This window comes from Aphelocoma coerulescens, chromosome 5 (assembly GCF_041296385.1).
Source record: "Aphelocoma coerulescens isolate FSJ_1873_10779 chromosome 5, UR_Acoe_1.0, whole genome shotgun sequence".
Taxonomy (NCBI): Eukaryota; Metazoa; Chordata; class Aves; order Passeriformes; family Corvidae; genus Aphelocoma; species Aphelocoma coerulescens.
In genome coordinates, this window is record NC_091019.1 from 58,457,144 (window position 1) to 58,479,159 (window position 22,016).

The window sequence follows — 22,016 nt, forward strand, 5'->3', positions numbered from 1 at the left end:
GATTAGATAAAGGGAAACCCATTGTTCAATCATCCCCACCTGAGTTTGGGGTGGGGGGAGAGCACAGCTCACAGAAGCCAGACCCCCCTCCGCTTCTCCCCCCCAGCTGAGGCAGGGGGAGGAGAGGAGGAGGTTTTGGGTACGTGGTGTAACCTCTGGTCAGAGGCACTGAACACCCATCCTCTGTTACACAAACCGGCCCAGCTGTGGAACCCCAGCCCCACAGGGCACATCCACGGGACCTTCATGTGAGAGGCTCGGCCCCACAGGACTGCACGTGATGGAACAGACCCAGAGTCTGCTGTGAGGGACTGCCCCCCACCCCAGGGGACATGCCTGGACAGTGCTACCTGGCTGGAGGGTGTATAAACCCATCGGATTCTGTGCTTTTTTGGGAGACCTTCACCACCAAGAACACCAGCTGGAGAGGATCAACGGAACATTGTGATCCATGGAGTGGTGATATTTTCCTTATTCTGTCCCTGTCACTCTTTCTGTCCCCCCCACCTATTTTCTAGTTTGTTTCTTTCTTTCTTTCTCTCTCTCTCTTATTTACCATCAAATAAAACCCTTACTATTGTCACTGGCATATGGTCTCGTTTGCACCTTAATTTGGGCAGAGGCATTTCTAAGAACCTTAAAACTGGATCATAACAGTGATATAACTCAATACAAATACATAAGTCAAAACAATAACTGGAGCTGCAGGTAGGATGACAGGCTGTGACATTCCCACAGTTTCCTTTGGAACTGGTTGGCAGCAGGAAAAGATTGGGGTGTTGGTTATGTGGGGGGAATTTATGTCTGGTTAAGCTGGGAACTGGGAAAGTTTGGGAGAGCTTTGCTTTAGGGTACACTGGTTCTCAGTGTAAGCCTGCATCCATAATTTTTCAAACTTTGCAGATGGCTCAGAATCAGGATAAAAATCACTTCCGTGATGTCTGTCAAGGTCAAACTAAAAGTCTTGAGTAAGCATACTCTTGTGTAAACTCCAAAGTTCAGGATATTTAAGGCTTGGACTGTACACGTCTTTGGCCTTGACCCTTTCAATGAAGCCCTTAAGCATTCTCACAATATGAATAATGATAGTGATCTCTGAAAGATAAGACTGACTAATAACACTAAAACTGTTAATATTTAATGAGTCATGTTGAAATGAATGTGCAGAAGTTTTCTTTTATTATTCTTGTCAGTGGAGCTTAATAATGGGAAGCAGTTCTATTTCTGACTTCTGCTAGTTTGCCCATAAATGTACTGTGTCCATTAAGTCCTCTTCATTTATCTCAGTTGACTCTTTTGTAGTAGGATTTGCAAAGTATATTTCCTAGCTCTCTTCCTTTTGAAGGTTAATAAAATTTACAAAAATTTTATGATTTTGCATCATTATGAAAGTTTCAAATCTAATTTTCCTTTTTTTTTTGTGGAGAAATTATGCTCAGAAAGAGTGCTTTAGGGATTTAAATTGTGCTGTTTACTTTCACAGCTATAATGTGCAGAACGTGTGCAGGGAGTGCAAGCTAGAAGCAGCTTGCTGTACATCAGAGTATCTGAAATGTCATGCTAACAACATAGGCAGAATTTAAAATTAAAAATGGCATGGCTCTTTCAATGAGCAGGCTTTGTAGCTACTGTTGTTGCACAGTCTTGTTCCCTAGATGCTGAGCATTATGTAATTGATCTGGCTGTGGTTTTCCTCACTGGTCTCATCCATGCATGGCAGAAAACCTAGTAATCTGTAAATTGTGTGGGGGAAAGAGCAGGTTAGAGCCTGTCCCCTGTCATTTGATATTTGAGTGCCCCTGCATGTGCCATATATTAGTTTTATTTTCTACCGTGACACCTAGCTATGAGGAAAGAACTCTCCAGAGCATCTTAAAAGACATCTTCTATTAAAGAGGGAAAGAGTTAAGCAAAATACAGACAGTAGATCTCACAGCTGGAAGTAAAAGCAATATACATGGATGTCTCTCATGCTTTAATTGGAAGAGAAGCGTAGGAGTGTGGGGCTTAGTTTCCCTTGTAAGAATGTTTTGTAGCAGAGTGCTTGTGAAGGCTGAATGGGGAAAGAGAAGGTAGGTGGAAATTGTAAAACTCTGTCGAAGCTATGACAAGTGTTTGGCAAATGCCTGGAGAAACAAATGACTGTAATGCTTAAGTTTTGTGTAGAATTCCCTGCAGGTCATAATTTTCCCTGAGAGGAAACAGAAGTTGATACTGGACAAGGTCAGACAGCCCATTGTGGTGCTGAAGGTGTGTGTGAGGGCCTCCTGTGCAAGACCAAATTTGAGAAAAAGAAGCAGGTCAGGCAATGGACATAGCACCAATTAGAGTCCCTACAGAAAGTGATGTGGTATGAGCTTGAGTTCTGTCTTTCTGGTGCTAGACAAAAAGGACCCAGTTTAGGATAGCTTTACCAGCCCTGTCTCCATGGAAAAAATTTACCCTGAGTAAAGGAATTCTGGAGAAAAGACACAGCTGAAAACTTAAGTGCAAATTCAGAAATGTGTTGTTGCAGAAAGACCAGCACTCTGGAGTGTCTCACGGTCAGCTCCATGTAAATGCATCCTCTCATGAATTTTACTGAAGTAAAGAGGTTTGTGAAGTTAGATTTTGTTTGATTTATTTGGGCCCATGTCCAGAACCAGCTTGGCCTATATTTTGGCCTAATGAGTAGGTGGCTGGGATGCCACCAAGTATATTGTTGGTTCTACAGGAAGCACATAGGGATTGATGAGTGTTTCTGTTGTGCTCTTTGCCTGGACCTGTCCAGGAGCCCAAGCAAAGCATGGGAAAGCTGCTGCCCAACTGGCTTTTTGTTAAAGAACTGGCTGTGCTTTTTATAGGAGCTGAGGATGACAATTACTTGAATTCATATTCAGAGTCTACAGTTTGATAGTGATGTTTTGTTTTGCCTCAGCTGCCCTATGCTTTCAATTAGATCCTTACCCTTTCGCTTTTAGAAAAAAAACCCCAAAACAACAAACAAAATCAAACCCAGCAAGCTGTTTGATACTGCTTGTACAAGATGTCTGTGGTGTTCCAACTCCAGAAATAACCTCGTTTTAATGTCAGGCAAAGCCATTCCTGCATTCAAACACAGAGAGGTTGTAATTAAGCTTTGTGCACTGTTACCTGACAAGAGATGCTTTTTAAGTGTGAGCCACACACATCATTATTAGTGGAGTTGGCCGATTGCCCATCAAAGCACTGATTATTTTCTACAACAGCTACTCCAGTTCCTCTGCTTTCAGTTTCCTGTTATCTCACATGGACATCAACAGTCACTTTGCCAAATTTCTTAGTAAAATCATCACCCTCCAGACTCACAGGAAGAGGATTTATCAGCACTACAGCAGTTAATTGCTTTAGGTAGCATATGCCACTGTCCTTTGAACAGTGGAGGTGCAGGAAGGTTATGCATACTGTCAAAGTGAACCAGTTTGAAAGTGGTTCTGTCTTGGTGCAGAACTTAAGGCAATTAGTAACAGATTTAGTGCCTTAGATCTGCTTATCAAAATGCCGCAGAAATGTGCTACTGAGGTATTTTGAGAAATGCTATACTTGTAAAAAGTGGCATTTTCTGATCATTGTTTATATGCTTTGCTCAGCTTGGCCTTTTTGGGTGCAGTTACTCATTGAGTGTTAGTGCTTAGTTAGCTGCTTGAACACACAATTCCTGAGTAAATTTGTCCTTTGTATCTCATTCTCTTTCATGTATGTTTCCCAGAGGAGCTCCTGCAGCCAGATCTGTTGCAGGAGTAATTATTTCATCAGGATTTAATGTATATCTTGATTGCTCTTTGAAGACATTCTCTTGAGGAGTTTTTATAATTTCAACAAGGGATCATAGCATGTAAACAAGAAAATAAACATTATCTTTCATATTAATCAACAAGACAATTAAATAGTAACCAGGATTGTTAATTGGTACTTAGAGATAGATGCTAATGACTGTCTTGAGTTCCACAATGACAGTACCAACAGGTAGAGACTTTTCTGCACAGTAAAGCTGCATATAATTTAGGAGGCATTACGGTTTAATGTGCAGCTGCAACCACAGTGAAGTTGTGCAACTGTGTTCCCAGTGTCCTATTTCAGCATATGGTTTCATACTGAATGAAGTATTAGCAAGGGGATTTGAGATTTAGGCAGTTAAATGAGTTCTCATTGCCACCAGACCCTTGAGGTTCTGTATAAACCCATGCTTGTGGTATTTTGCTTCACTGTGGGATGCAGTTCCTGCTGGTTTCAGGATGCAGTAGGAGTCAAAAGCTGCTTCTTTCCTCAGAGGCAAAAGTCCAACTCATTCCTCAAAAGACAGTGGCTTTGGGCTCCCTCTGAGTTTGGAACTATAGCCTCATTTTTTCATCACAAGAATCTTTGTCTTTTTCTAAATACTGTAGTGTTTATAGAGGGAGAAGGAAGCACATAGGGGGTCTGCATCTTGAGAAGTTGAAGTAAAAGGGTTCAGGAGTTTAACATACAAGTTTTGGAATATAGAGAAAAGGACTGGGGGTTTTGGAGATCTGTGTTGAGAGTCCTAGCTGTTGTACTAATTTGCTGTCTAATTTAGACTCAAGTGTCCAGTTTTGCTCCTCAGACACAACCAGTTCTTTGTACTGTTGCTCATTTGAAGCCAATAGTGCTTCAAATGAGTGCTTTAAAAGCTGGAAGAAACTGTGTGGCCCTTCCGCTCTTGGTGTTAATTTTTATTTCTAACCTACAATAAATCTAAGCAAAGAAATAGCTTCCCTCTCTGATCAGCTTACTAAGCTGTCTTAAGCCTGAGGCTGCCTGACAATGATGACAAGATTCATGGCAAGGTTAGGCTTCTAGATTTACCCTTAATTCGTTATGACAGGAAAACACTGCCTTAGTTTCTCTGTAGGTCTGTTGCTTATAATACTTCACAGATGCTACTGCCAGTTTGATCTCACTGAAAAGTACTTGGAGATCTTGGGCTGAAAGACAAGATGAAAATGTAAAGTAGTCATTGTATAAAGATACTTAATAATTTGTTCAAAGTGACAAGCCCTTATTTTGCAAGCATGGACCAGAATAGTGGTTTGTCCCCAGAAGACCTGCTGGCATCAGTGGACTCAGGGTGTCCAGAGATGCTGGCAGTGGGACATCTTGGCTTTTGCTGGCCTAACAGTCATTCAGAGTAATGCTAAAAGGTATGTTGGATGCTTTTATGATCGTTATCTGTGGATGGACTATCTACTGACAGTCTCAGTGTTGGATCATACATGTCGTTTTCAGGTGGTAAAGCTCTCCTTGACTTTGAGCTTTCACCCTCATTGCCATGCCCAGCTGCCAGCATGTGCTTGCTAACATATATATTTTATTCTGCTTAATTCTGCAGGGTGATTTTTATTTTCCCATGTTGTGTTTGATGTAGAGAAGAGTTTCTGTTTTTGTTTCTTGCTCTATTGTTTGGTGTTGCTGATGGGGAATAGCAGAAAAAACTGATTATGTTCCTATTTTTATTCACAAGGAAGAATGTTACAATTTTAATTGTATGTTCTAATTTTTCCTCCTTCATCTTTTATGTTTTGAAATTCTACATTTCAAAAGCAGGATCATTATCATTCAGCACATTAAAGCGTGTCTTTTTAATAGCTTTCCATTTTAATGTGAAAGAATGGAATTGGGGAGAAAAAACCAATCTGTCTTGAAGGAAATTTTCTGTTATCTAAAGATTTTCTGTGCAGCCAACAGGAGAGGATCTTGAGCTCGGCTGACTTGGAGCGCTATCCTCTGCCTTGAGTAACTTGTGGAGTACAAAGAACCACTTTCATAATGTTATCACCAGCAAAGTCCATCTGGTTCTGCCAGTGACAAGGGGATTATTTCAGCTTTTTATTACGTCAGTGAGATGTTAGTTTTTAGGATTCAGATGTCAAGCTGTTGGGGGAAAGAAGGGCAAATTAGATTACAGTTGAATTTCTGTTGGGAGAGAAATTAACTGAATATTTTGCCAGTAATTTTTTTACCCATATTTCCTCTATTAATGTCCTGATGACTTGTCCTTATGAAATCAGATTAGAATACAGTGACTTGATTTGTAAAGCAGGCAGTGATGACAATGAGGATCTGTTTGTCTGGTTCAGATTCCTGTTAACACCTAAGTAACACTGTCCTTTCTTGCTATTACTTTTATACAGAGCAGCACAGAAGCTTAACCTGTCTTCGAAGAGAAAGAAATACCATCCGCCCCTGCCACACACACACGACTTCTCTATTTATGCTACTAACTTTAGTGGCATCCTGCAGCTCTGTCCTCCCCCAGCACCACCATGCCTTCTGAGAGCTGTGTCCAAAATCAAGGACAACCCTGGCATTGGAAAGGTAACTTTGGATTTCAATATTTTAAAATATTTTTCTAGACAAATTTTAACCGGGCTGGAAGCTTTCGGCCTAGAACTGAGTTGGATAGACTCAAGCAAAGGGTCTTGGGATAGACAGAGAGCCACATCCATTTGAATGTGCCTGAGTGCTGTTATCTCCTGTGGACTTTGCAAAGAGTAAGAGACAAAATTTCCTTTGGTATCCAAACCCATTTAGTCCAAAATGGGTTTGCCCATACAGGCTCCAGCTGTGGAAGAAATAGTCTCTGTGTTGCCAGCAGGACTCAGCCACTGGTGCTTGTGCTGTGTCTGCTGAGGTTAAGGAGAGATGCTGAGGGGGCTTTGTTTTCCTCTGCTTCATGTGTCATTGTAAGAATATGGAAATGGAGTAGCAGTCTCACCAACTTAGGAAACGCAGCACCTTTGAAATTGAAAAACTGGTGCTAAGTTTATCTAAAATTAATTAAAATACAACCCAATTACTTGGAGCTTTATTCATATTTATAACTGTTTAATCACCCACACAACAGAGTCTGAATACTTATTTACATAGGCTACAAGAGATTAGTGTTTGAAGATAGAATTGAAGTATGTAATGTGCACAGGAGAGCTAAAATATGCACCTAGAGTAACTATACGAATCAGCATTAACATAAAGAGTTTGTCAGCCTAAATATCTAGAGCTGACACTTGTTCACAGATAATATTCCATATTTCCTAGCTGACTTTGTGCTTAATGGAAAATAAAGGAGTGATTTGGGCTATTTTAAGCAGGTGGAAATTCACAGATGAAAATGTGTTGGTTTTTTTCTCTTGCCTTTTCAGTGTCTTAGAAAAGAGGATGTAGTATTAAGTGATGGAATACAGTAAATCTGGCACAGTAATTTAGACATTCCCAGGTGGAGGAGGGTTTGCGGAGGAATGTCCTTTCTATGTCTGTTTTTTAACAAAACCCATTTGTTGTGCCTGGTTTTTTTTCTGTGAGACTTAGTACTTGGCTGTGGCACCAGGAGTAACAGGAAGCATGGCACTTCGGAGGCACTTTGCCTTAGGAAGACCTTTAAAGTATGATTGTATATCCTTGTGCCCACATCTCAATAAAACTGTCTCTGCACTTGTGTGCCTGCAGCTGTGTGTAGCCAAGAGACTTCAGGCTTTTTCCTGTGCTTTGAGGGTGGCTGGTGGAGCTTTCCAGCATGACTTGTACCTCATGGAAAGTACTGCTTTATCTGGCATCTTCAAACAGATTAACAAAGTCTATGATCAAGTGCATGATTTCAGCGGGCTGGAGATAATATGCCTTGGGTCATGTGCTCTACATATTTTTTCATTAGTGAATAGAGCAGGGAACTTTCCAAGAGAAAAGCTCCACCAGGATGCCAAGGATATGGTAGGACCCTGAGCAGTTCAGCTGTGGGAGCTTCTCCTTCAGCAGAGGATTTGTCTGTCTGTTGACTCTCAAAATGCCTGTTACTTAGCTCTCAGCTGAAAACATTAAAAACATAGAATCACAGAATATCCTGAGTTGGAAGGGACCTACACAGATCACAGAGAATTGAAGATGCTGTTTACTGTTAGAGATACTGAAGATGCTGTGATTCTTGGGGATGGTGCTGTGCAGGACCAGGAGTTGGACTCAATGATCCTTGTGGGTCCCTTCCAGCTCAGCATATTCTGGGATTCTGAGAGGGTTCCAGCTGTGTCCTTCTCACCAAATCCTTGTTAACCACAATTTGGAAGAGTCCTGTGCTTTGCTGGAGAGGATAAGAGCTCTCTGCTAATTGAATCAGCCCTTTAGTTCTTGAGTTCTCTCAAGTTAACTTGAGAGTTAGGTTTTAAAGCATCCAAATGGTGATGGTGTATGCTAGTTACTGGTTTTAATGCTCCTCGAAAAGCAAAGTAGCTGTGCATCTCTGAAACGCAGAGTAAGATATGCAGTACCAACTAAATGTCTCTTAACCCATTTCTCTTTTGCAACTTCATAAATATCAGTGTTTGCCCTTAAAAAGCCCTGCAGCAATACAGATTTTTCTAAAAATGAGTCAGCCCAAATGAAATTTCATGTGTCCGAATTCTTAGAACTTGTGATCAAAGGAGAAGTGTCACTTTTCTATAGGTGTTCTTTAGTACTAAAAATTCATAGTTTCACCTTTTCTGAGCAATGCCAGATAGCTTTTGGTAGCATTTAGCTCACTGTGCATTAGCACTCTCCATTATTTCCTACTCATCAGCTTCTGCTGATCAAGATTTACTCAGCTGGTATCTCATGATGAGGGTGATGGGAATAAAGTAATTACTTTTCTTCCTCACTGCTTTAAGTATCACAGCAATGGAGAGAGCAGTCAGTAAACCCTGGCAGTTGTGCTGTGGTCCTCTGTTAACATCAGTCTGTGTTCTAACAGCTTTTTACTTTACACTCCTCCTGGTTATCATTTTCCTCAGCTTTTTCTTGCAGCCTGTCCAATAATGAATATAAGATACACATGTGAGACAGAATCAGTGATGAATTCTGGAGTCACTTTTTCCTACCACAGCATCTGTGGCTGTGGTTGATACTCTCCATGGTTTGTGTGATCATTCCCATTCCAGCAGTGTCCCTCACTATTACAGTGTGGTTACAGTGGGTTAAGCAGCTGGTGGGGCAGCCTTTGCCTCCCTCACCTCTGAGAAGTTGTTCTGTGAGAAGGAAAAATAGAAGTAACTAACTGGAAACCATGCAGTGTCCAAGATGCTTCAATGAGAGGAATGTGCCTCCCTTTATGAAAAAATGAAGAGATGAATGATATGCCAACTGTGCCAAAATGCTATTTATTCTAAGTGAGTAATGCCTGAATGCTACAGTGACTAATTATTATTTGTACATTTGTACATTCTGTGCAGTCCCATTTCTCTCGTAAATCCACTGGAAGCTTAAAGTACATGTTGAAGCACGTACAACAGCAAATATGGCCTGCTTTCTGTATTGTCTCTGCAGTGGTAATTCTTAACATTTTTTCCATCCACTGATACTCAAGGTTGGTTCAATATATTGTAGGAGGCACAGAAACAATGTGGAAAATGGGAAATCATTTTGGGGCCAACAGAGAAATAAGAGTTATTCTGAACTGGGTGATGGGACATTTGAATCTAAGGAACTGATTGAAGGTAGCATCTGGACTATCTTGTGTTCTTCTGTGGAGTCTAGAACTGAACAGGTCCTGCCACTGGTTGTGGGACCTTGTCTTGAATGTTTGAGCACAACAGACATTTGGGGAAAGGAAGAGGCTTGAGTTCTTGCCTTTCATAAGCTGCATGATGACAGCAAATGCAGTTACTGTGTATTGTGAGCATTGCTGGGTGAGGCAGGAATGTGGAGAGATCGTGATGGCCACTTCTCTCACTTGCACTCAGTTATTGATTATTTGAGCCCAAGATCTAAATTTATTCTTAATTTCACATCATCATCTCCATGTATATCATCCAGTTCTTCTGCAGTGAAATTGATACATGGCTTTTATGGTTGAATACATTTGTTATTAGAGACTTCAGCAGAGAGCCCTTACATATCTTTTGCAATTTGTATTTATAATTTCTCACTGTTTCAAGTATTCTTCTGAAAGGTGGAAAATAAATGTCTTACTAATTTCTTTTGCACTTCAGAAATACCAGTTTTTCTGCTAATAATAATTTCAGCAGCAGTATGTGGACTTGTCCTGTGATACAAATCTTTAATTAAGCCGTTCGCTTAATTTTGTTTAGTAAGATTGCAAAATGTTATACACTCTCACAGGTGCTTGCTGGGGTTGTCAATACTTGGGAATACCAACAGGGGAAAGTTTTTTTTTTTTTAAAAAAAGGCAACAATTTAGAACAGTAGGTCTGCCTGGGACCTGTGTTTCATATAATCAACAGTAATCAAACTCATGCACAAAGAAAGATGCCACTATCAATTCAAACTGGATACTGAAAGGAATGTGCTCACTACTGATAAATGTTACGTAGCAAAACTCGTACCTTTCTCTTGAATGTGCCAAAAGCATCAGAGTCCAAACCATTTAGTTGAATCCCACTTAAAAGGCAGTGATCCAGTGCACTATGATTCTTGTAACTGAATCATTTTTGTGGTCTCTCTGGGTGTTATTAAATTTAATGTCAGAATAGTAGGAAAGACGTCTGAAAGCCATTTAATATTGTCACTGGAAAGAAGTTAGATTATGCTCAATTTCTGACATTAATGTGCTACTTAAGATAATTTATCATATTGTGGTATTAAGAAAGACATCCTTTTTACAGTGGCTGCTGTGTAGCATTCTAATGTGCTATTTTTCTTTAGCATGGTGGGAAGCCTTTTTCATGCAAAATGTTATTTTCTGGGGTTCTATTCAGCTCATTCTTTATAATACTGCATCACTTACAACGGCAACTTTAAGTGCTTGTCTCTTCCAAGGATTCTGTCAATTTTTTTTATGTTAGGATGACAGAATCCTCCTATGTGAGACAATTGAAGTGGAGCATTTAAAGACAACCTGAATTGTCAGACCTGTTTCTTGGACAGGTATATGCATACTGCTCTCCATTTATGAGTTTTAGACATTCACTTTCATTTATGCTTTACCAAGCCATCGCTGAGATACTGCAGTATGATTTACTGATCATGCAGGGTTTTCTTAAGCGTGCTGTGTGTCCCATTCACTGGTTCTTACAATGGTTTGATGAGGGATAACAAATAGGTACTTAATTTTGTCATTTTTACTGCTCCTCGTTCCCTAATGACTGAAGCGTTATTTCTGATATAAGTCATGTGTCACAGTAAGTACTTGCCTATTGATGTAGGTAGAACTGTATCATCCAAGGTACTGGCATCCCTGCCAAAACGCCGTGAACTGCTTAGACAAAAATGTGGAAAAGTGAGATAAAAATACAGAAGTTCTTGTACTTTATTTTCACCTTGAAAAAATGAAATAGTTTTCCTGCATGTTTTCTGAGTGTACAGAATTAATTCTTCTTTAGCAGAGTACAATATAGAAGAGATTTTAATTTTTCCTTTTTTTTCAGGTTCTCCCAGGGGAGCTAGATGGTCTATGCTAGAGTGGCAATTTTGCATATAAATTTGCCATCCACTGGTAGTGGCAGTATATGAAAAGCTTGTAAGAGCTACCCACGGTAAACCAATTTAGCAAGGGTTATTTATCTGTCAGTTACAATTAAATCCATGAAAAATATTGGCTCTGAACTAGGACTTTTGTAATTTGATTTACACTGTAGTTGAAAAATAAGTGATTTCACTGGAAAATGGTCTTTATTCAACGGATTGTGAATTCTTTGTAATTTCTTGGTGAGAAATCTTAGTTCAGAATGGTGGATGTCTAAACATAGTTATTTAATTAACCTGCTGTTACACGCCATTTTGTGAACATTGGACAAAATTAACTTCCTGGCTGCACGATGCCTGTCAAGGATGCATGTTTCTAGGGAATATTTAGTGTCCATTCAAATTTGTTATAATGACATTTATTGCTAAAGACCAAATTGCTTGTTCATTTAGGGATTATGATACTGCTGTAATGCAGAATATGACCAGCATTTTTAAAATGGATTCCAGTATAGTGCCAGCACCTTCGCAAAATGCAGACAGATAAAGTAAGAATTTATTTTAGTAAAAAAGGCTTGAGCACATGTATTTTAAAATTTTACATGCTTTTTAATCCATTCCTTTTATTTTTTTCCTTCTCATTATGTCTAATATGAAACTTGACAACTATGTAAGCATCAGATGCTAACAAAGCATCACTACAAAAACATAAACACTGCACATCCATTGATTTCAAAGGAGGTACCATATGTTACAGTTATGCCTGTGCTAACATACTTGGCTGGGTTAGGATCCTAATTTCCTCAACATTCAAAATGCCATGGAGCTAGTCATTACCTAGTGAATTACTGGAGTCTTCTGTGTCTACATGTCTGCCCCTAATTAAACCATGTAGAGTGTTTGGTACCCTCCACTGAAAGATGAATGACCAATTTTGCGATATATATATATATATATATATATGTGTGTGTGTGTGTGTGTGTGTGTGTGTGTGTGTGTGTGTGTAAAATTTTTTGTATTTGTTGTCTGAAATGTGGTAGAGGTCTGTGACAGTCTTAAGAACAGAATTCAAATTATCTGGTTCTTTAAGTGTCAGATGGTCCTTCCCCTTTCTCTGGTGTCAGAGTTTAAAGCCTTTCCATCTCTCTTGATTATGGGATAATAATCTATGAGAACCTGATTGTCAATCTCCTGGCTGTTTCTGTCTAAAATTATGTAGGGTTGTGTCATTCTCTTTTGTTGATCACTGGTTCTTTTCTCTGCAAATTCAGCCTTGGACATGATTTTTTTCTGGGACAAAGCATGCCTCACTGATCTTGGAGGAGTTCTTTAATGTGTAGCTTTGTGATAGTTTCACTCAATTCAGATCCAAAATACATGGGCCTTATTAGATAAAATTGCTAGTTCTGACCATCAGTCTCACCTTCACCTTCAGAGAGTTACTTCAGGTTTTGGGTTTCGCAGATTTTTGGTCTGTCTTTTGCTTTTTCCAGACCTGCTTTCTGGCACTGACCAGATGCTCTGCACTGTGTTGATGAGCCCTGAAGCCAGCCCATTATTTTGGTTGCTGTCACTCCTCTGTCCTGTTCTCAGCTCCAGCTGGTTCAGTATGTTGGGGAGATCTGGAAGTTACAAGCCCACGCCAGGGGGTCACATGGGATTGGCAATGCTGGAGAAGGTCTCAGCATGGGAGCAGTGGCTGTGACGTGACAGTGGGGCAGAAGCTCTCTCCTTGTGACCCTTTGGTGTGAACTGGAAGCCAGTATCAAAGGAGGAGGAGGGCTGCAAGGGGAGGAAGGGCTGCTACCAGCCAGGATGTACATCCCTGAGTTTCTGAGATATTTTAGTGTTCAGGTGAACATTGTTAAATATACATCTAGATTTGACTTCCATAAAGGTTAAAGATCTCAAGGTCTAGAGTATTTTCTCAGGACTCCAGCAGGTTACTGATATTTGAGTGGATCTGTGATTCTCTAGTGATCTCATCAGATGTTTCTAAAAATAATGGGGTTTGGCCCCAGAGTCCTCCACACAGCCTTGTCTTCCACACAGAGGACTTTTCTTTTTCCCCCTCTTTTTTTTTTTTTTTTTTTTTTTTTTTTTAGAAATCTGCCCTTTTGCCAATTTGTCTCCTTAAAATCCCGCGTGTTTACATAAAACTGGTGTGATTTTTGTTTTTATGCTTCCACATCCATCCCTTAGGTTTGCTCTCGCATAGCTAGAGCAAATGAATTCTAGTGGCTGTTTTCTTTTGTTGCCTTTGTCCTGACATCCACTGTAAGCTGACAGATAAACTTAAAAACAAAAAAAATTCCTTGATTGCTCTGAAACTCTCTCTCACCCTTGCCAGTGAAGGTTAAAATTACAGCCATCGTTGTGCTGGGTGAGGGACCTCTGACCTTATGCCACCCATTTCTAGAGCTTTTCCAAATTAGGTGCTTGTTTATTTATTTTTTTGAATTCTTTATCTTGTAATGACATATTCAAGATACATTTGCCATCTTCTTTTCCCAAGCACTTTTGATTTTAATAGGATTTCCTTCAGCAATTCTGCTGACCTCCTGGTTTCTGCAGAAACATGAGTTTGGAAAAGTTCAGTAATGCTGTGTGAACCCCCAGTGTACAAAACCCACCAGATTAGAGTCAGTTAATTAATGAGATGCTTCAGTTATTTCCATGATTTAGGCTGTCTTCAGGCACTGAGAAAAATGTTAATAATGTGCAAATATTGTGATATTTATGTTTCTTTTATTTTTATTTGCAGAAATTGAACTCAAATACAAACCTAGCCTCTTTTTCTATCAACATCCTCATTAAAATAGAGCCTCTATCCAGTATTCAATGCCTGCATGAATGTCTATGTACAAGGTCTTACATCCTTCATAATTATAAACTTCCACTTGTAATTCTTCTTACTTTGAATTGTTCTCTGCATTGAAGAAAAAACAACAAAGGGGGAAAAAAAGGTAGTAATGATACCCACTTTTAGCAAAAAGGGTCATTCCCATCTCAGGATGGATGTCTGTCTTAGCTCTCCTTAAGGAATCTAAAAGTGGTGGGGTGCCCTGAGCCTGACATGACTTTTCTGACATCACCAAATTTGTATTGTCTTTTCTTTTTTGTGTTCTCTCTCTCTCTCTCTCCATTCACCCTCCAGTCCTCTCTTCGATTCCTGCCCCCCCGACCTGTTCTTTTTCCTTTACTCTTCCCTTTCTTCATTCATTCTCCTCTAAATTGCTTTTCTTGTATTTCCTTGCTTTGTAAAAATGTTAGCAGTAGCTGGTACCGCTGCAGTTGGAGCTGACCCCAGAAGGCTGGACATATTGTTGAATAATTGCCCATGAAGGGTGATCCTGAATGGACCGGAAATTAATTGCACTTAATTCTAGTAATTCATTTTCATAAGCAAATAAAAGCATTACAGTGCAGTCATTGATGATTTTCTCCCTAGTTATGGGCCAAAGTTACTTTCAGATTTACAGGCCCCGTGTTATCCTGAATCCTCCCCTCGCTGCAAGCCCTTGTTTCTGGATGATTTCCTGCACCACGTATTGCTGTCTGTACAGGTGAGCATGCCTTGTGTGTGAGAGCTAGATAAAGAGACCCAGGAGAAGCTGCAGTTCAACTGATCCTTGAGGCAAGAGCCATGCTGGCTCTATAGTACCCATGTGACACTGTTTTCCTGCAGTATTAACTCCAGCAGAATACTGGGATGAACTTCAGAGATGAGAATATAAACCTGTCACTTAAGATTGGTCCTCAACCACAGGCATGCAGGAAGTGTGAGAAGAATAAACAGTATTACACCAAACCTTTCCTTTGTACCCACAGAAGCATGTGTGTGCACCCAGGATCTGCCTGCTCTTAGGTTCTGCTCTTGTGAAGGGATATGTTTGAGTGATCTTTGTGCTTGATGGTACTTCCATGAGCATTTCTGCTTCATTTCTGAGTGAAATCAGTCTGGCTCAGCATTGTGAGTGAGTGTGGTACATTATAACGCTACAATTACTGATGGATACCACTTACAGATATATTTAGTGGGCAGGGAAACTAAATGTGAAATCAGTGTTTTTCTACTCTGAAAATCAGCTTTTATACACAAAACACTAAAAGAGGAACTCCCTCAAGCTGCTTTTCTCTCCCCCATCCCATTTGTCTTGAAAGCTCACTTCCACTGTAAAAATGAAGATGACTCTTGAGACCTCTTAAGTTTGGGATCTGATTCATCATGGAAAGCTGTTTTAGTATGTTTCTGATTCAGAGAGGTGGTCTTAAAAAGCTAGTTTTTCACACAAGGATTTTCTGTGACTGAAGCCATCATTGCATTTAGGGGGAGCAATGCTCTGATGGAGGTAACTTGCTGTTTAAGTCAGGAGCAAATCAGTTTTCCTCTTATCCAAGCTCTGGCTGCTATAATCTAATAATAGGTGGAAGAGAGAACAGAAAGGACTGTTTAGATAAGTGCTTTGAAAACAGCATATATTTTAAAATTCATTTTAATCAAGTGACCCTGAAGTGGGCATTTATACTTACATATATTTGTATATTTAGGTTTTATTTTTTTTTTTTTTTTGCCCTGAGGGAGGTTATTTTTTATGAGCACCTTAGTAGCATGTCAAGGTTGAGCTAGCAGGATAATACACAAAGCTGGCTTCATGCAGCTTTTATGGGGAAACAGCCTTGAGTGTGTCACCTCTGATGCACTTTGCTTTTGAGGCAGCTGTTTCATTTATTCTAAGGTTTGCTTGTTTTCTGGGACTGTATTTTCATATTTATATAACCCTGAAAGGCAAAAGAAAAGAAAGTGTTGAATCAGGGGACTGCTTGAGTCAATAGGTGGAAGAATTAGCTGCTATGTTTGGTGGAGCCTCCTGCAGTGTTTATGGGAAGGGTTGGTCGTTTCTTAGCCTCTTTGTTTGGAAAAAATGTTGGGGAAGAGCTTTTAGAGCTGCTTTGTGGAAAACATTTCCTTTGAGGGTACTTGAGGAATTGTGTAGGATGCCTGTGTGCAGCTTAGCCCCTGTAGAGAGGAGGAGATGGAAGAATGGAACAGTTGAGAAGTTAAATGTTCAAATTACCTGCCCTTCCCAGCTGATAAAGGCAGGGACAGTTCAGCATGGTGCTTCCTGCTGCTCCCACATCTGCTGTGGATAATCCTGGCTTGGGCACTGCATTTCACTGCGCACACTGGGTGCAGATGTGTCTGCTGTCACCTTTTCATCTTGTCTGGAATGAGGGGCAGTCCCTGAGGGTGGCTCAGCCTGCTCTGGTCTCCGCTTGTTGCCTGCATTTCACATGCTGTGCTTTGCTGAAGTAGGTTTTCAGCTTCGGTTCTTCCTTTGCCAGTATTTCTCTGAATACAGAAGTGACAGGCAAGTGCTGACTGCAAAGCCCATTTTTTTGGTAAAGACACAAAGAACGTGTCCATGGAATAAGTGCACACTGTTTTAATGACATAATGTTCTCAAAACTATGTAAGTAGGATTTAAGCAAATCCTTACAGACACTTGGCAGATTTAAGCAAAAGACTTACTGAAATGGAGAATCTTTCTTTATCAGAGACAAGTGCTTTTGAACCCAGCTTCCACATGCAATATCCAGCTCAGGGCTAAAAGTGAGCCTGTCTCATAGAACCATAGAATTGTCTAGGTTGGAAAGGATCTTCAAGTCCAACTGCCAAACCCACCACTAATGTTGTGTGCTTTAACAGGAGTGGGTGTTCGTGGCTCAGTAGCTGTGTTGGAGAAGCTGAAGGTGCTTGGTGTATCACAACCATAGAGGCTCTTCAACCACCTGGTTAACTCTGGTGCTGTGAGAGTTGTCTGGTAGTTGGATAAGGAGATTATACTGTTGTTCAGCTTGTTGTTGAAACATTTCATACACCATGGAAAAAGTTATTCTGACTGAACATTGCTTTTCTCTGCAGTTTGATCTGCTGGGAAGTTCAGAGTTGAAGTTGCACCTGTAATAGTAATTTACTTCAGTGCAAGGTGTATAAAACATTATGGTTCTGATGTGGGAGCATTTCATAAGGATAAATGGTTGTAAGTGGGTGTGAGGTAGTATTTCACAGGTTTTTAAAGTTAAGAGTGTGTTTTCCAGGAAGCTTAAAAGAAGCAGGTGTGCAACTGTTGCTGAATTTTCTGAAACCCAGTCACTTGGCTCCCAGAAGCTGCTTTGGAAACCGCAGCTAACATGTTGGAGCTTTCTAAAGATACTGTCTTAAAATCCTGTGCGTAGGATGTCATAATTTGTAGTGCTGCAATAGAAATGTACCTTCTGAGTGCTTTCTTTTCAAGCTTTTTGACCTTTTAGTGGTTTGTGGTTTGGTTTTTTTCCTTCTTTTTTTTTTCCCATTAAATCTGCAACTAACTACTGAAGAGCCTAGCAATGACGGCATAAAGGCAACTGCCTGGGACAGTTGTAAGAGAAACACCTTTTTATTGGAATATTATGAATGAGAAAGTTTTTAGATTTGTTTCAAGTGCAGTAGCTGTCTGAGCCTTGTGTTACTCAGACTGGTATTCAAAGTGTCCTCCTGGTCAAAGGCAGGAGACCAGAATTTTCTTTTCTTTGGCATTGTGTTACACCTACAGGGGATCATGCTTGCAGATCAGACATTTATAAATTGAATTGGTAAAACTGGAATATTGTCAACTGCAAAGTGCACCTTTAAAACCTAATGAGTTCAGTGAAGACCCCAGGCTGGAAAATCTGGCTCTGTTTTTGTCCCATGGTTGTTCTGACACATCTAAACATTACAAACAAACACATCATGGGAAGGGGAGTGGGTTTGGGAGGAATGTTTTGCATGTGTTTATCTGTAGCTGGAAACTCAAGTTGTTGCTTTCTTCTGAATTCTTGCAGGTGAAAGTGATGGTAAGGATTTGTTCCTCTCAAGGAGCACATGAAACATCTGAATCCATGTCCTTCCTAAAGGTAGACCCACGAAAAAAGCAAATCACATTTTATGATCCAGCAGTGACTGGGCCTTCCAATGCAGGTCACAGAAGAGGTGTTGTTGCTGTCCCAAAGATGTTTGCCTTTGATGCAGTTTTCCCCCAGGATGCTTCACAGGTACTGGAGTCACTCACATAAACCTCCTAAGTGTTCTCATGGCCACTGCATTTGATTGCTTGAAGAATTCCTTCTGTTTCTGGGGAATTTTATTTGAATGAGTTGCCTTAATGCCTGGAAAAAACATGGTAATTAATAGACAAGTGTGTAAATTCTTACGTCTTCTGTTTAGTTGAGATGTAAAATTAAGGAATAATAGCTGGGGAGATGGATTGGCTGACTAAATTACCTTCTTGTGTATTCTCTTGTGAGAGAAAGACACACAGCCAGTTTTCCATCCAGCTACATTTTAACCCATTTGATGGTACTGAAATAAAGTCCTTCCCCACAGCTTTCAATAGGAAATAAGCATGTACTTTAATAATGTTAAACTAAATGCTGTTAGGAGGAAAGATAAAGTTAACGTCTTGGGATTGTTTTACTGAAACAGGGAACTTTTATATTGTCTGCACCTTTTCCAGTTTGTTTGTGCTGTGGTTTTGACTGATTATTTTATGTTGATGGTTGTGCTGATGGTGATGCATATCTTTCTTTTGGCCTCCAAAAGGGAGCATTGGTTCATTAGTAGCCCCAGACCTGAAATCTGCTACACAGACAGGATGGCTGGTCTTCGAGAGGGTTAGGGTCTGCAGTATATTCAGTGAGGTTATACTCATGGACACCTGATAATTCCTTCTGAGAAAAATATTTGGTTCAGAAAATAAAATCCTAGAACAGCTTTAAAAAGAAGAACTAATTCAACAGCATTTGAAGAACTACACCAAGTCTGAGCTGTGGAAAAAAAAATTAGGGTGAAAAATGCAGCACAAAGCATCCAAGGTGAAAATAGTCTATGAATGCTGAGAAAATATGACAAGGTCTAGTTCATAAGCCCCTCCTCAGATCTTCTTCTAGGGTTTTGTTTAATTTTTTGGATCCTAGATTATAGATAGGAAAATATCTATGAAGTCTAAGTTCTAGCCAAGCACTAAAGACAGAGGATAACTTGCCACACACATCAGTGCCTAAAGCAAAGGTAACCACATCTGAAAGCTGTTTTTAAGATCCTGCATATGTTCAAACAGGGTCTTTGTGCAGAAATATACAGCACTGATCTCAACATTAGTTCAGAACTGGAAGTGAGGTTTTCTTGCTTGTGCTGCCAGCCTTGCTGCAAGGTGGCTGGTTACAGCCTGCTTGTCTGCTGGTTTTGGCACCAGTCCTTCAGGCTGTTGACCCCTGGTTTGGGATGACTCTTCAGTTCCTTGTAGAGGGCCTGTTGTATGGCCTGTTGTAGTGTTTTTGGGTGACATTGGCCAATGCAGCCCCTTCTGTGCAGGCGGCATTGCTGGAGGCAAGCTTGCTGCCATGCACCTGCAAACAAAGCCTTATCATTTCACTGGAGTTACATATTTACAGCAGCCCCCTCCCCTGCCCCCAGTTGCTGTACTTAATAGATCATCTTATTGTGTATTTGAAACCTTCCCTGACGTGGATAAACTGGTTTTAGCACAATCAAGTATTTTAGAAAGTTCTCTTTATTGATGATGATGTTTCCGCTGAAAGAGGAAAATGTGATACTATGAAATCTTATTCAGGGATCTTAATGCATTTTCTCCACTATGGATGTCTTTTTAATTCCTGTGAGCACTCCTGAGTAGCTTAATTTCAGTGGAGTTGCTACTATTACTGAATAGCCTTGGCTAAGCTATTATATCAGCAGGAAGCCTGGTTGGATAGCATTCAGTTTGCTACATTAGTCATAGAATCAATATTCCAAGAGAATAGGTTTAATAGAATTGAAAACTATTTTAGGCTGTAGTAGCATATTTTATTTTTTAAGATAGCATAGTTACTAAAATAATAGGACGGATGCCATCAAAATGGGGAGAATATTTTACCTCAAAAATATTGAGTCATTCATTTCATTACAGATGAATAGTAAAAACCACAGCAGTATATGCTCTTTCACTTATTTGTCTCCAATTTTTCTTTCAGGCTGAGGTATGCTCTGGAACAGTAGCAGAAGTAATCCAGTCTGTTGTGAATGGTGCAGATGGTTGCATATTTTGCTTTGGTCATGTCAAGCTTGGTGAGCTCCCAAATTCGTTACAGTTAATTACTATGTCAGTCTGGTAATTACATGCTGTCAGCTCCTGGAACAATAAACCTGGAGTATATGAATAGATTAGAATTTCTTTTTAATTAGCTTTGCAAACTTATCACAGTTTATTTCTACACTGTAAGTTTTAATTTGAATAGGTAACATGTAGCATCAGATTAGCTTATTCAAGAGCAAGTTTATGTAGATGCATTGTGATGAAAATCAAAAGATCAGAAATGTTTTTAACATTAATTTGCTGTGAGTCTGGCTTACAAAACTTGCAAGCCTAGTTGAATAAATAGTAATGGATTATTAATTACATACTTTGAATTTTTGCATCTGTTCTTTCCCTTATCTGTGCAGCACATGGCATTACATGTAATGTACAGTGGTGATACCAGGTGGCAATATGAAGACTCACTGTCTTGTACAAGAAAGGTTAATTGTGTTTATGTTTGTCTTTTCATTCTAGGAAAATCTTTTACCATGATTGGGAAAGATAACTCCACACAAAGCCTTGGTATCATCCCCTGTGCAATTTCTTGGCTCTTCAAATTGATCAATGAACGTAAAGAAAAAACTGGAACTCGTTTCTCTATCAGAGTATCTGCTGTGGAGATCAGTGGCAAAGATGAAAACCTTAAGGATTTGTTAGCTGAAGTAGCCACTGGCAGCCTTCAGGATGGCCAGTCTCCTGGGGTTTATCTGAGAGAAGATCCAATATGTGGAACCCAGGTATAATGAATATCACAACATAGATTTTTCTGAGCCTGACTTTCTTCTACTTTTTATTTCCTTTTATCTGACAACATTTATGACAACTTTTAAGCCAGTAAAAAAAATTTATTGCTTTTAATTTATAAGCCCTTCTCCCATGGTGTACATACTTGTTTCTCTTAGTGCCCTGGAGATTCAGCCAGTTCAGCAAAAAATAATAAAAAAAATGCCCCTGTGCTAATTAGTCATTTTCTTGTTTATATTCAAGCTTCAAAACCAAAGTGAGCTAAGGGCCCCGACAGCAGAGAAAGCTGCCTTTTTCCTTGATGCTGCAATTGCTGCCAGAAGCACCAGCAAGCCTGAATGTGAGGAGGAAGATAGGAGGAATTCACACATGCTCTTTACTCTTCACATATACCAGTATCGCATGGAGAAGAGTGGCAAAGGAGGAAGTATGAATGTTCTTACCATACTGTTTATTTCTAAATGATGTGGTCTTGCATTAGTTTTAATAAATTGCAATTAACTTAGAAAGAAAAAATGAACTCTCAAGCCAGTTGAGTCACCTTTAACTTTTGTAGCTGTGACTAATATCTGGTTTCCTTACAATTAAATATTAATTTGGTCATTATCCCATGCTGTATTCATTATTCTCTTCATTTGAATGCCTTTTGAATACCAGGTTTGGCTTGAGTCCATGCAAGAACGTGATGTACAA

The 22,016-nt window shown here is 39.8% G+C and overlaps 1 protein-coding gene across 7 annotated transcripts in view; it reads left to right on the top strand.

Annotated features, from left to right (window-relative positions):
• KIF26A (kinesin family member 26A) overlaps positions 1-22,016 on the top strand; it is a 102,530-nt gene that overhangs the window by 67,920 nt on the left and 12,594 nt on the right. For all 7 annotated transcript variants that reach the window (XM_069018406.1, XM_069018404.1, XM_069018409.1 and 4 more), the window contains 5 exons: positions 6,168-6,351; positions 18,289-18,498; positions 20,476-20,569; positions 21,054-21,316; positions 21,567-21,750. In XM_069018406.1, the coding sequence (XP_068874507.1) occupies positions 6,168-6,351; positions 18,289-18,498; positions 20,476-20,569; positions 21,054-21,316; positions 21,567-21,750 (935 nt within the window). The remainder of the gene's footprint in view (positions 1-6,167; positions 6,352-18,288; positions 18,499-20,475; positions 20,570-21,053; positions 21,317-21,566; positions 21,751-22,016) is intronic.